Source organism: Panthera tigris, chromosome A1, assembly GCF_018350195.1.
Source record: "Panthera tigris isolate Pti1 chromosome A1, P.tigris_Pti1_mat1.1, whole genome shotgun sequence".
Taxonomy (NCBI): domain Eukaryota; kingdom Metazoa; phylum Chordata; class Mammalia; order Carnivora; family Felidae; genus Panthera; species Panthera tigris.
Window position 1 is genome coordinate 87199516 of NC_056660.1, and position 14474 is coordinate 87213989.

At 58.7% G+C, this 14474-nt stretch overlaps 1 protein-coding gene across 1 annotated transcript in view; it reads right to left on the minus strand.

The window, feature by feature from the left end:
• The window catches only part of OBSCN (obscurin, cytoskeletal calmodulin and titin-interacting RhoGEF), a 161950-nt gene that overhangs the window by 11892 nt on the left and 135584 nt on the right, over positions 1–14474 (minus strand). Inside the window, exons 87-94 of the mRNA XM_042981271.1 lie at positions 11323–11490; positions 11009–11111; positions 10718–10847; positions 9621–9729; positions 5290–5292; positions 1843–2106; positions 832–928; positions 468–589 (exon numbers count right to left, since the gene is read on the minus strand). Coding sequence (XP_042837205.1) covers positions 468–589; positions 832–928; positions 1843–2106; positions 5290–5292; positions 9621–9729; positions 10718–10847; positions 11009–11111; positions 11323–11490 — 996 coding nt within the window. The remainder of the gene's footprint in view (positions 1–467; positions 590–831; positions 929–1842; positions 2107–5289; positions 5293–9620; positions 9730–10717; positions 10848–11008; positions 11112–11322; positions 11491–14474) is intronic.

The following is a 14474-nucleotide window of genomic DNA, read 5'->3' on the forward strand; positions in this document are numbered from 1 at the left end:
GAGACTGCCCCCCTACAGTGGGCCAGCATTGACCACCCACCCACGCCTGTCCTGATACCCCCAAGCCTTGTGATACGCCCTGGGGCAACAAGAGCCCACCTGCCTCCCTAATGGGGGCGCCCCCCTCCTGACTCTGCCCAGGCCCCTGATGGTCAGGAAGTGCCTCCTTCCCACGAGCCTCTGTCTCTCCTAGCTGTCCAAGGGCAGGGCGTGCAGAGCATGTTGACGCCTGCTGGAGAAGGTGGCCCCCAGCAAACAGTTCACTACCTTCAGCCCCTCAACCCTCCCAGGTGACAGCCCTCACCTCTCCCTGGGGGGACACGGGCAGAGAGCTCCCCACCCCTGCCCCGCCCCAGCAAGGCTGGGACAGGCCAGGTGGCTCTGCAGGTTCCTCTGCATGAGTGTCCCTCCCCTGGTCCAGGGCACTGGGGGCACACACAGACATGACCCACTAAGCCCCCGCCTACTTGTGGCACCCGTGTCGCTGGCCTGGTACACGTATGTCCGATGCGTGGTCTCCATGAACACCTGGCTGTGGATGTCCCATAGGTCCACTGCTCCTGCTCCCGGCCAGGCTGTACCCTCCATCCTGTGGTCATGGAGCTGGATGAGTGTCTGCTCTTCTCCTACACCCCTGGAGTGTGGGCGGCTCTGCCTCCCCCCCCCACCGCACTACAGCAGACTTTTAGAGATGGGATGCACAAAGAGGGGACCCAGCCCCGGGTGAGGTGAGGGCTCCACCCCTCACCCTGAGAGCAGTCTCTCCTCTGTGCCCTGACCCTGGGATGTCCCCTCATGAACTGCCCCCACCCAGCACGCCAAGCAGGTTACCGGATGGGCACTGTGCGTCCCTGGGCCTCAGCATGGGCCCCCAAGTCCTGCTCCTGGCCCTCCTGGGGGAGAGGCTCTGGCACCTTCTGAGGCTCAGCTGGTAGGAGACAGGGGCTTAGTGAGAGGGAGCTTGGGATGGAGCTGGGACTGCCCCCTCACTATGTGTCCCCATGTCATCCTGCAGGCCCAGAGGGTGGGAGCACAAGGCGGAGGAGGGACTGTGGGAGTGCAGGGCCCCTGTGGGTAAGAACAGAGACTACCCTCCTCCAAACCCAGGGGTCCTGACCTCCCTGCAGAGCCCAGAAGCCAATGCACCCTCCTGTCCTAGCTTCTGGCCTGGGCCATCAGCCACACGACAGGGTCCCAGCTACCCAGACAAGGGCTATTCTGACAGCCAGGTGCAGCAGCTTCTGGGGGGGAGGGGCCCCAAGGCAACATCCCTTGGGGGGGGGGGGTCTCATCAGGCCAGGGTGGTGGTGAGGGGGTCTACCTCTCCTTCCTCCTCCCTCTCCCTCCTCCTCCTTTCTTCCTCCTTCTCCTCCCTCTCCTCCTCCCTCCCCTCCTCTCTCTTCCTCCCTCCTCCTCCCCCTTCCTCCCTCCTCCATCTCCTCCTCTCTCTTCTCTCTTCTTCCTCCTCTCTCTTCTTCTTCCCCCTCCCTCCTCCTCCTCCTCTCCATCTCCTCCCTCACCTCCTCCTCCCTCCTTTTTCTTCTCCTCCCTCCTCCCACTCCTCCTCTTCCCCCTCTCCTCCCCCCCCTCCTTCTCACCTACCCAGAAGCACAGGGCACTCAGGCTCTGTGCCCAGGGCTAACCACCAAAGCCTCTGGCTTCCAGGACAGATGTACTCAGGGTGGGAAGAACCTCCCAGCACCCACCCCCTGCCTATAGCTTCACAGTTGGGGAGCCTGAGGCTGAGCTAAAGTGGGCCTTGTCCAGGTCCCCCAGTGCATGGGGCCATTGGGATGTCAGGGTCCCCAGGGCTCTTCCCATTCACCTGAATAGGATGGATACCTGGGGTGGCCAAGGTTGAAGCCAGCACAGGGGGGACCCTGAGAGCAGGTGGCACTTTGTGGTCAGCCTGAGGCCACTGGGCCTCACCAGATGCATCTGCAACCTCCGTGCCTAGGAGTTTGGGGCCAGCCTCCTGGAGTTTGGGTGGCCCCCCAGGGCCAGGGATGGGGCCAGCGTGGTCCCCTGTGGAGGGTCCTGGAGCCTCGGGGCACACCAGTGTCCTTGGAACAGACGTGATCTCCTTGTCTGCTGGCTCCAGGGCAACTGGGGGAGGGGCGGCAGCATCTGTGGGAGAGGCGGGTCAGCGTGTAGGGGTGAGGCATGGCCTAGGCCCAAGAAGAGGGCTCCAGAAACCTTGTCCCAGTCCTCAGAGGCTGCCCCAGTGAGCTGACTCCAAGCTGCCCTTCCCACCAATCTGACCCACCACACACTCAAGGCAGTGAGCCCAGGACTTTTGAAAACGGGGGCTCCTCTGGGCACAGGTGGGTCTGGACACCTGGCCTCTGTCTTGGTCCTGCCCCTCAGTCTCAGTTCATCCCATACCTTCACCCTGGGACTGGCCTCCACACCATGGTCCACTCCAGACCCCAGGGTACTGGGCCACCCAGGCCCAAGGGAACCCAGCCCCACACTCTAGGGAAGCCTGGGAACAGCCTGATGCTGTCAGGGGCCAAGGGGTCCTTCCTGCCCTCCCAGGCCAGCCATGCATGGCAGCGGCCTCCCCTCCACTTGCAGCCTAGCCCCACTGAGGCCACTGTACCCTTGTTGGCTCCCTGCCTCTAGCTCCTGGTACATTTTCCTCCCCCACCTGGGGGCCATTCTTCCTATGGTCACACCACAGCCTCACACATGCCCAGGGATGCCTACCACTCCATTCCCAGCAGGTCCCCCCGCCTGGAGCTCTCCCCTCACCCCAGACTTTTTCTCTTGTTCATCTTCTGTATCCTCAGACCCTCCAAGCTGGAGAAGCGACTGTCAGTCTGCTGTCTGTGTGCCCTCAACGGCACTGGGACACGCGTCTCATCCTTCCCCAGTCCAAGGAGGTCAACAGACCCCGAACACATCACAGCCTCTGTGCCCATCTCACCAACAACTCCCCAGGCACAGATGGTAGGGAGGGCTGCTCAGCCTCCAGAGGGCTGGGAATGACCACTAGTCTTGTCACAAGGTAGCACCTGTCACCAGCCACACAGCCTGTGTGAGCAAGCTACACCGGCAAGCTGTCACGCCTCCACCCAGGGAGCCTAGGATGGGCCTGAACCCACAGGCTGGTGTCAGGTGCCCACCAAGGGCTGCTACTGGTGGTCCCCAGGGCCAGGCATAGAAGGCCCTCCCCAACAAGTCGCCGGAGCCACCAGGCAGAGAAGCAAGAAAGCAGAGAAGACACAGTGCAGGGAACCAGTTTATTATCATCATCGGGGCCATCTGATGGGCCACTACCCATGCACAGACCCTGGTCCACCCTGCAGAAAGGCTCAGGAGGGCCTGCAAGGCTGTGCCCCGCACAGGCCTCCCAGAGGCCAAGACAAATGTTCATGGTGAAGATGCGGCTGGGGAGCCCCCACCTGAGAGGAAGACCAGGACCCTAGCCCGGAGCAGACAGGACAAACCTGACATCCCGGCCTTGTGAACATGGCCAGACAGATACAGTGTCCCTGACTTATGTCTAGAGCCCTGAGCCCAGAGCTGCAGTCCATGAGTCTCTCCAGCCTGTACTCTTCAGAGGCTTCTGTACTTTCTGAGACTCCAGATCTGTATGCAGTGTCCTCAGCCAGACCAGGCCTTGTGAGGTAGCAAGTGCCTGGGGTAGAAGGGGCAGGCAGGCTCCAGCCCTGAGTTCTTGGAGAGTGGAGGGGAGGATCAGAGCACACATATCCATGGGGCACTGGCTTCCTCCACACAGCCACACTGGCTGCATCAGGGTGCCTGACAGCCAAGCCCCTGACACTTATGGCCTCAACCCTGGGAGGGGCTGGGGGCCTTGTCCCCATCTGGGTGGATGTGCAGAGTGACCGTCTCACCCACTGTCCCAAAGCTGACTGTCTGGGTGGAAACCTCTGTTTTGAAACTGCTCTGGCCACTGTCTGCAGACCGCTGGACCTGGGTGCAGAAGGATGGCTTCCAGGAGGTAGCACCCCCAGCCTGCAACTCCTGCACACAGAAGGAGACTCCACTGGAGCCAAGGACTTGAGGCCCTGACGGAGACACTTCCCGGTGACTGAAAAAGCTGGATGGGCCTCGTGGGCCCAGGGGACGCCCCACATTGAGCAGGACAGGCCGCCCCACAGTGGGCTCACTGATCTCTCTCTGAAGCACAGAGACCTCGCAGGGTGGGTCATCAGAAGTGCTGGGCACTGGGCCATGACAGCCGAAGGTCTCCCCCTCCCGGGGCACGTAATCCTCCAGGTCAGCCAGAGTCAGCACTCGGCCGTCGTGTGTGAGGACCTTGGGGTCACGGCTCCAAAGGCTGTTGGTGCCCTGAGGCTCCTCTATCAGGAGGGCACCTCCTTCCTCCATCTCCTCCAGGGGAGCCTCTTCTTCAGCTGCTTGGGGAGGGAAAGGTTCAGGGGTCTCCTCTGGCCCAGCGTCCATGCAGAAGGTGAGAGGCTCTCCAGCACTGACTATGGTTCTGCCCTGGGCCTGGGGCTCCTGAGCCAGTAACTTGTTGTTGGAATTGTTTGCATTGGGGTCTCCTGTGGGTGTCCCACCTGACATCGTGAAGAGGAGCCCTGTGGAGCTGTCGGGTGCCTCTCTGGCAGGAGATGCACCCCTGGAGCCCGTCTTCTTCACCTGGACTTCAATAGTCTCCTCGACCTCTACCCACTTGGGTTGGGGCCTCGTGCCCTGGGGCAGGGCCGGCGTGTGGGACTCAGGCTCCGTCACGTACAGCGTGGGCACAGTGGGCCTCCAGCCTGGTTCCACCTCAGGCTTTCGAGGCTGGCTGGCCCCCAGTGAGTAGAGCACCTCGGGGGCCAACTGGCCTGGCCTGGGTGGGCTGGCAGTGCGGCGAGAAGGCGAGCGGGAAGGGGACTTGTTGGGGGACCGGCGCCGGCCACGGGGGCTCTTCACCACGGTGGTGATGGTCTCCTCTCTGCGGGGAGAGGGCCAAGAGGAAATGTGCACAGAGACCTGCAGCCTTGCTCAGTGCCCGCACCATCAGCACATGCAGGGGCCACATGAGTGATAGGGTTAGTGTCCTCACAAGCAAGTGGTGACACTGCACAAACTCCTACACATGTGCTTGAGCCCAACCTCTGGAACCTACAGAGAACCAAGGAAACAAAGCACAAAGCCCCATCTGGCTAACCTCAAACTCTAGTGTGCATATCTCAAAACAAGAGTTGAGGCATCAGGGGAGGGCCATGCCACATTACAAGGTGCCTCAAAACCCCGCACTGAGACTGGTTTACAATGTCTCTGTGTGCTAGTCTCTCCTCCATTTATGACCATCTCACTTCGGAGATCCCAGTGCTTTTTGTGCAGTTAATGGGAAGGTATGCAGGGACATAGCCATATGGCCTTCCTTGTCCATCCCACCAGTGCCTTATGCTTTATATCATGTGGGTTACCCCAGTGAGCCCTCAGAGAGCAGGAGCCATCCATAAGATGTAAATAATAGAGATGCTCCTTTCATGGATGAAATGTAGAGTTAATCTGTATAAAGCTCAGACACAGTCGCATAGCTCCAGGGATGGGGTACTTACTACTACCCCATGTATTGTGGGGCAGCAACGTGCCTTGGGGGAGGAGGGAGGAGGAGGAGGGAGGAAGTCGAGGAAGGGTTAACCCAGGATCTGACCAAATGTCTGATGATAAGATTCTCCATAACTTGGACAACTTCAGGCCCCTTGAGGAAGTCATAGGTCCATGGGGACCAACCAGAGTTTCCCAGCCATCTGGTCTTAGACCAGTTTTTCTTGCCTCCTGGCTTTTGCAAGCTTTTCCACAGTCTCCACCTGCACACACCCTCTAGTGGAAGTCCTCCCCGATCATCCAGGTCAAAACCAATTCTGTCTTCTGTGGTTTCACTCAGCTCCAAACCTCTTGTGTAATTTAAGTAGCAACAACCCCAGCCTTGAAGGCACCAAAGAAAGGGATGGCGGGCGTGGCACCGGGGAAATGGTTATCCATTGGCTTCCAATCATGAGACACCCTGAGCAAGCCTCTTCCCTGAACGTGAGTTTCCCCATCTCCCTAATGCTAGGGTTGGGCTTGGAGACATGTAAGGGACCTAGAGCTGTGCTGCCCACTAGGGTTACACTATTTTAATTAAATGCAAGTTAATGAGAATAACTAAAATCTAGCATTCAGTTCTTCAGTTACACTTGACACATTTGAAATACTTGGCAGCCACATATGGCTAGTGGATGCTCTTGTAGTGTGCAACATAGAGAATACTTCCAACATCACAGAAAGCTCTGTTGGACAGAAATGTCCTAGATTCTAGGGTTTTGAGTAGAATTCTGCCTCTGGCCCACTGTGGGAAACAGCTCTCAGTCCCGGCTCCAAACTAACTGGTGTGATTCTGGGTCCAAGCTGGGTGTGCTGCTGTGAAGTATACAGAGTAAGTCTACCCAGCGGAAACAATGGAGCCATGGAGGCCCTGTAAGAGAGAGCTGTGAAGTGTGAAGGTAGTCAAGACCCCAGGGGAATGTGGGTCCCCTCTGGAGCTTCTGCAAAGTGCTGGCAGTCTGCGTGGTGAGCAAAAGCCATATGGTAGTCAGACAAGCAGGTGGCCGGGCCACACAGGCAAGGTCCAGGTGGGTTAGTGGGCATGCAGGGGGCACTGCAGTCAGAAGGAAAGTTAGGAACACGCCTGCACTTACATGATGATGGTTTTCTTGGGGACTTTAGTCTCCTGCTCAGTGACTACAAAGAAAACAGTTGGAATAGCCAGGGTTACAGATCAGGCAGCGCTCTGGAGCTGAGCTGTTTGAATGGCATGGCCGTGTAGTAACCTGCTCGGCTTAGGAGCACTGGATCCAAGCCCTGCCTGGCCTATCTGTCTCAGCTTGAAGCCTCAGTTGTCATCTTTGAAATGGAGATGACAGAGCCTTATTTGAGTGTCTGGGGGATAAGGAAGTAGAACATCAAATGTGTCTAACATGAGGAAATGAGGGTCTTTCAGGGACCGTAGGAAGAGTAGGGGCCCCACCTAGGCAGTCCACATAAAATTCAAGCTCTTTCTTCAGCTCATGTGCCCAGGGAGCCCTGTGAGTTTGTCAAACCTAAGGTCCCACTGCTCAGACAAAAACTGAAGGCTAGGAGTGGGGAAAGGAATGGCTCATGGGAATCAAACTGCGACTGGGATGGCTGGTGCCTGTTTTATAAAAATTCCTAAAGAACAAAGGCATCTCTCCAGGGAGGTGGCACATATGAGCTTTGTAGCGTGAGGCCATGAAAATCCCATCAGGAGCAACCAGAAATGCCTGGACAGGGTCCTGAGCTCCAAGTGAGTAAAGAAACTTAGGTCTCCTCATAGAAGCTACCTACAAATTCAACTGCCTTGATTACCCTACCTTTCTACCCCTCTGGAGCCAGCAGATGGAGGATCAGAGTCCCAGAGACAGGATAGGACTCATCTGGGACCAAGCAGCACCTATTCCAACCTGTCTCAAGGTCTCTTCCTCTGCAACTTCTGTGAAGGGCCAGGTTTGCCACAGAGATGCCCCCTCCCAACCACACCCTGCTGGACAGCAGGCAGTCAGCGGCTACCAGTACCCTTAGGTCTCAACAGTCCCTTTTGCCATTCTAGGGACAAAGCTGAGTGGGATGCTCAAAAAAGTCAAGTGGCATGGCCTGGGGCACACAGCACCCTGGCTTCGTGTGTGGGATTTCAGGCTTTGCTACAGTGCCATATAGAAAAAGGATTTTCCTTTTAGATGACCAAGAGTATTTTAAACTTGTCTCCAATTGGATGCACATGAATTAAATGTACCAGTTGTATCCGTATGGCCCTTGGGAGCCTCATTTATTTGTGTATATGTGTGCACACAAGCATGTGCATGCACACATGCATGTATGTATGTACATGTGCGTGTTTGTGCTAGCTGCCTCCTGGAGAGGGAAGCCCCCTGGGAGAGAGAATGGGATGCACCAACATGCCCTGTGTGTGAGGATTAAGTTGGGGCCAGAGAGAGCCAGCCTGTTTGCCACCTGAAGACCGGACCCTGTGTGCAGAACTCCTCTCCTCGCCCCGCCCCCCATGACTGGGGTCCCCTCCTGCTGCTCTATGGGGTGGTAGTCAGGACATGTTTTGGCTGCCTGGTGCTTTTGTTCCTGAACTGGCCAGCCACCTGATGGGCCCTAAGCTCCAGTGAGTACTGGCAGCTATTGGAGAGGTGCAGCCGTGCGAAGCAAGGCTCCTGGCCCAGTGCGGTTCCACAAGCGAGGGGGCAGCACCCACCCCACAAGGCTGGCCAGGGCCGTGCTGGCCATAGAGCCACCAGGTTAAAGATGAAGCAGCAGGATAGGGTTAGGAAGCAGTAGGCGCTGGGCTCCAATCCTGGGTCTGTGAGAACCCGCCTTCTTGGATGTGAGGCACCAGGAGGCTGCCCCTCTTCCAGAATCCACAGCCGTCGGACGTTGACAGAAAGTGACCCATCATGACAATGAAGTGAATGCCTCTGTAGGACATGCTTGTTGCCAGCCTGAGAGGGAGCACTGAAGTCCCTATGCAGCACCTCCCCTACATAAGATGCTACACTGCAGGAAGTGCAGGTGCCTGCAGACATCACAGGATCCTCTTGGGGGCAGGAACAAGGACCCCTGCCCTCTCTGTGATGTCTGTGGAGGGTCTCAAAGGCTGTGAGGCCAAAGGTCAGGTGCCAAGTAGGCTGACTGTAGGAGGGTCTAGATAGACAGAGGCGCCCAGGCATGGGGCCCTAGGAAGGACTGGATCCAGTAGCCCAAGGCATCACAGAAGCCAACATTCAGAAGCTGGGAGGACATGTATTCCAGCCCTTCCTACTGTGGGAGCTGAAGCCCCACCAGGTATTAGTCAAGCCTCTGCTTGTATGCCTCCAGGAACAGAAGACTTACCACCTTATAGGTGGGGATACTTGCACTGGGAGAAGCTGTCCCTGGGGCTGCACCCTGCCCCATCAGGCTGCTCTCTGGGACTGAGCAGGCCCAGAACAGATTCCAGTTGCCACCCTCCCCATCCCAGCCATTCTTGGGCTGGGCCCAGCTGGGATCTTGGACCCAGGCATGAGTGGAGGCGTGAGGTGCCCTGCCACCCACCCTTCACCTCCCACCCCAAAGCACATCTCCCCCTAGTGAGACACATCTCAGGACCCCAGGGGCCACCCCCGGCCAGGTTAGGGAGGCAGAGCCACGACATTCTGTTTTTCCCATGAACAACCCAACCCCAACACCACTCCCTCTCCTGGGAGCCAAGCTGAGACCCGGCAGCCCTGTGCTCTGCACACGGCAAAGCTGTCCTACCTAATGTTGCTGCCACCTATCACGAGGCCTGGCTGGCTACTGTCCAGCAGCCTGCCTGGCCCAGATAGGACCTTTCTACGCACTCATTACTGTCCCAGAGATGGTGAGGAAGATGCCACCCCCAGGGCAGCCCTTCAGCCTTGCTGAAGCTCTGGGCTCATGGCTCACTTCATGCTGCCCCAGTAGGGCGCTGGGACCCAGCCCTAGCTCCACGGCCTCTGCATCCCCTCCTCTCCCAGCCAGACCCCTCCTTGGCTCTCACTGTCCCTCCTCCAAGAAGCACACCTTGATTGGAAAAGCTGGTGGGAAAAGCCCAGCCCCACAGCACTCACCTTCCACAGCTGCAAGCTGCTCTCTGCGACGTTGTTCCCGGGCTCGCACAGCTGGGCTCTGCATGCACAGCTCTGCCCCGCCCCTCGCAGAGCCCAGCCGGTTCACCAACTGCAGGGCAGATGGCAGGAGCCTGCTTAGAGCCTGTGGCTCCCTGGGGACCATGCAGGTTGTTTGTAGTGGGGGCCCTCCCTGGCTGTGTCCCAGAGGCATAGAGCCTATCACCAAAGTAAGGGTTCCCACACAGACCCAGCATTGCCCAGGGTTTCCTAGGCACTGGGGACACTGTCTACACACTTCAGTGTGGTGGCCATATGGGCCCAAGCACTTGCATGGAACTGAATCTTTACCTACAGGTAACTTATTGATTTCAATTCAAATTGCATGTGGCCAGTAGTGACTGAATCAGACAGTATGGGTCCAGAGCTGGCTCAGGTCTGTGTGTTCCCACAGGAACCCCCATAGGGGCCAGGCCCCACCTAGGCTACCAACAGCAGCCACACAGAGGGGGCTGGTAGCCAGGAAGAGCCACAGCCTGCACACACCATCCACAGACCACCCCCGGCCCTGCAGGTGGGCAAGTGGCTTTGGGAGAAAAGAGGATGCCACCCAGGGTTCCCATCTGGGTCCCTGTCCCCTGTCATGGACACTGGATGGTGGGCCAGAGATCCCCTCCTTCACTGGGGATACTGGGTGATCGTGGGCCAGGGATCGCTCCATCATCAGGGGCACTGGGTAATGGGGGGCTAGGGTTCTGTCCTCATCATGGTTCAGGGACACTGGGTGATGGTTGGTTGGGGTCCCTCCCTCATCAGGGACACTGGGTGATGGGGGACCAGGATCCCTCACTCATCAGGGGCACTGGGTGATGGGGGACTAGGATTCTGCCCTCATCATGGTTTAGGGACACTGGGTGATGGTGGGTCGGGGTCCCTCCCTCATCAGGGACACTGGGTGATAGGGGGTTGTGGTCCCTCCCTCATCATGGTTCAGGGACACTGGGTGATGGGGAGCCGGGGTCCCTCCCTCATCAGGGACACTGGGTGATGGGAGGCCCCAAGCTAGTCCCCTCAGCTGCCCTTATGTCTGCCCATGTCACCTCGCACTCATAGTGGCCCAGGTCCTCCTTGTTGGCCGCCAAGATCTCCAACACCAGCAGGCCACTGCGGGGCTCGTTCAGGGTTCGGTATTTGCCGCTGGGTGTCAGCAGGGCCCCATCCTTGTACCACCTATGGCCAACCCTACAGTGTGAGGCAGAGCCACCCCAGCCTCCCCAGCTTGACACCCTCCTCTCTCCCCCGCCCTGCAGTCTGGGCTTGCACATGGAGCCCACCCACACTTTGCCAGCGTCCAGCAGACCCTGTCCCAGCCCCCACGCTGCCTGGCCTACCTGATCTGGGGGTGTGGGGCACCTTCGATGGTACAGGTGACCTGAACGTCCTCTCCCTCCACAAAGGGCACTGCCCGGACCTTTTTCACAAACCGTGGGGGTACTGTGGGGCCACCGAGTGGTGGAAGGGGAAGAGATATAGAGAGAGACACCATGATGGAGAGGGACCCTACTCCACCAGTGAGTTCCCCAGATGTGGTCGGAATCCACATGGCCACCATCAGCCCCACCCGCAGGCCTGTGCCCCCCATTGAGTCCCCAAGGTAGAGCAGGGTCCAGATGCCCCACACCCCAGCCTCCCTCCCAAGGCTCACCTTGCACCAGTATCTTGCCTAGGGTGCTGGCATTGCCAGCAGCACTGGCCGCGAAGCACATGTACTGGCCGGAGTCCACGCCAGTCAGGTTGTCCAGAATGAGGGCACATGAGCCATCGGGGTCCTCGATGAGGATGTGGTGAGGGTCCACTTCCACTGGCTTCCCGTCTGGAAAGGAAGGCAGGGCTGTCACGGAGGGGACCCTGCTGGGGACAGGAGGCTGGCCTGCCTGGGGGGTTGCAGTCATGGGGCAGCGATGGAGGAGCACTTCTGGAGCATGGACCCCTGGTGGGGAGCCTGGCTGGCCAAGCTGATCCAGAGTGCCATTTCCTTCCCCAGACCTCCATGTCCCCTGTGCAGCCTTGCAAAGTAGGCTCCTAGCTGGAGGTAGGGGCCGGGCAGAGGGGCCTGGCCCCAACAGATGATGTCCCATTCTGGCACGCAGACCTTCACTCATCTGCCCATTGATTCCGTTACTCCCCGGGACCCCACCCAACAGACACGCTCAGACACTGCCCATGTCCCTCATCACTACCCAACTGAACGTCTCCAGCCATCATGCGATTCTCCCCTGCGTGGAGGCCAGGAGAGGTGCATCTTTCCCCGCAAGGAACTGTGTCCTCCACAAATACCTAAAACTTCACAGGGGACCTTGTATGTGCCGAATGAAGCTGTTTAAATAGTTCATAAGCAGCATCGTGACCCCTAACTCAGAGGAACCCGTGCCAACTGTTTTTAAGCCACGTCAAGTGACCCAGTCACTTTGGGGAAGAGGACACAGGCAGGCCTGCTAGCAGCCCCATAGAAGTCCAGCGTCTCCTAGAACCTGAGGTTTCTCCCCTGAGGGGGCAACCCACTTCCTGCAGCTAACATCTGGCCCCCAAACGTGGGGACTGGCATATGTGGCTCCAGCCAGAAGGCCTTGTTTTCTATCTGTATCTGGCTGGCCTCGTGGTTTCCAAGCGGGGAAACACTCCAGACCCTTCATGCTTCGGTGACAAGAAGGGACACGGTCAGGGACGAGGTGTTCCAGAAGCGAGAGGAGGAGGAAGATAAACAGAAGGCCCCGCTGGGCCAGGTAACAGGACCCATGACAGGTCTGTGGAGTCGGTGGCAGACAGCACGAGGTCCACTGGGCAGGAAACCACCCCCTGCCCCTTCCCTGCCCCGCCCCCCCCCGCCGCCGTGGCCTGTGGAGGAAGAGCCGTGGGGCCGGAGGCTGCAGTCTGGGCACCGAGAAGCAGGGTCAAAAGCAGATCTCTGGGTGGTGCTTTGGCTGACACGCTCCCTCCTGACGCCTGACGTTGACTGGCTTCCTAACAAACACGAGAGCCCATGCTGGGTGCAGTCACCAAGTCTGGATGGGCAGAAGGCAGGAGGGCCAGCACCTGGGCTGGGAGGCCAGGCACCGGAAGTTTGTGAAGGACTCCTTCGGATGACAGCAGAGGAGCCATGTCCCCACAGGGAGCCTTTGATGCCCGTCCTGTGGGCTGGTGGAACCTGCATGGCATCCATAATGTTGTGACAGGCTAGAGGAGGCGGAGGTGAGTGGAGGGCTATAGGAGCATTCTGACAGGTGGCCCTGAGAAAGGCTGGGGGATGTGACTGCTGCTCTGGGCCAGAAGGAGCCCCATCAGCAAGGTCACCACCTTGCAGGGGGTCCCCAGCCAACCAAGGGGCACAGAGCCTCGGGCGGTGATGTGACGTGGCTGCTAAGTCAACATCCCCGAAGCCAAAACAGTATTCGCAGAGACGCCGCTCCAGACGGAGTTTTGGGTGAGCCCCAAACGCGGGACATTACTGAGCTGCGGAAGTGTGTTGTGTCTTCCTGCTCCTCCACCCTGACCTGACAGGTGAGCCTTGGTCCCCTGTGCCCAGAGACCCCAGGCAGGGAGAGGTAGGATTTTCACAGCACCTGCATCCACTCACGGGACCTGAATGTCACCTTGAGGCCAAGTCAGAGTTCTGTGGCTGCAACTTCTACCTCTGGACCCGATGTTTGCGGTATGCAGTTCCCGGGCCAGAGGGAATGTGGGGAGGGGACATTCCAGTGTGTACTCGCCAGGCGCAGAGGTGGCAGCAGCCACCAGAGGGAGCAGGTGGCTGGTCAAAGGCAACTGCTCCTATGGCTCCAGTAGGTGTAGACAGGCCGGCTGTAAGGGGATCCCCCGTGCAGAGCAATGGATCCTGCTCTTCCACCCTCAGGCACTCAGGCACCAGGACCTCTCCGCATTCTTGAGGCGAGGTCTCTGATTCGTGTCCGGGGCCCTCCATTCTGGACATGTGGCCCCTGTGGGTGGGTCAGCACTTGCTCCTCTCTGCCTGCTCCTAACATGGGAAGTGTCCACCCATGACATTCTGCCGTTCTGCTGGCTGGCAAGTCAGAAGTCTCCCCATGCTGAGTTCCTCCATTGCAATAACCAACCTTTACCTCTTCGACGCCTACAAAGGGGACCCCCACCTACAGACTCATGTACTGGGACAGAACCTCTTAGGGGACCTTCCCTCCAATTCCCCCTCCCCCGCCCCATCATCCAGCTCAGGGGAGACCCAGGCTATGCAGTGAGCGCAGCAGCGGTCCAGGCCACATGGTGGGGAGCCGGGTCCCAGTTCCATGGGCAGAGCTCAGAGCCAACTGTGTGGCTCCACTGGCGATGCTCTTCCCAGTGAAGGCTGCTATGTGCCCACCAGCCTTGAGCTGTTGCAAAAGACACAGCCTGAGAGGCTACAGACCGGTCAGTTGAAGACCCCTCCTTGGGGTGGTGAACGAGGTAAAGTTCTTGCATGGGACACCGCTCAGAGGCCAGGCTGGGGGCGGACTCCCCATCCTGGCAAATCAGTGTCTCCGTCAGCTACCGGTGGGGTTTCCTGCCATGACGCTGCTTTGGGTCACAGAAGCTCTGTCCCTACCACATGACTGTGTGCGCTGCGTGTATTGTGACAGCATGTGTCAACACGGGCTGACCATCTGGCTGCCCCCACCTCCTCCATCCACCCCTTGGGGAGGCAGTCTGGTCATTGGACACAGCTATCCCCAGCCAAGTTATCCCCTCCAGAGCACTCACTGTCCACTCCTGGGTGGCACGTCCCCCTTTCCCCTTGGATGTGGGCCCCGGCCAGCACACCCTCTTGGAGGCAGCCTGACCAAAACA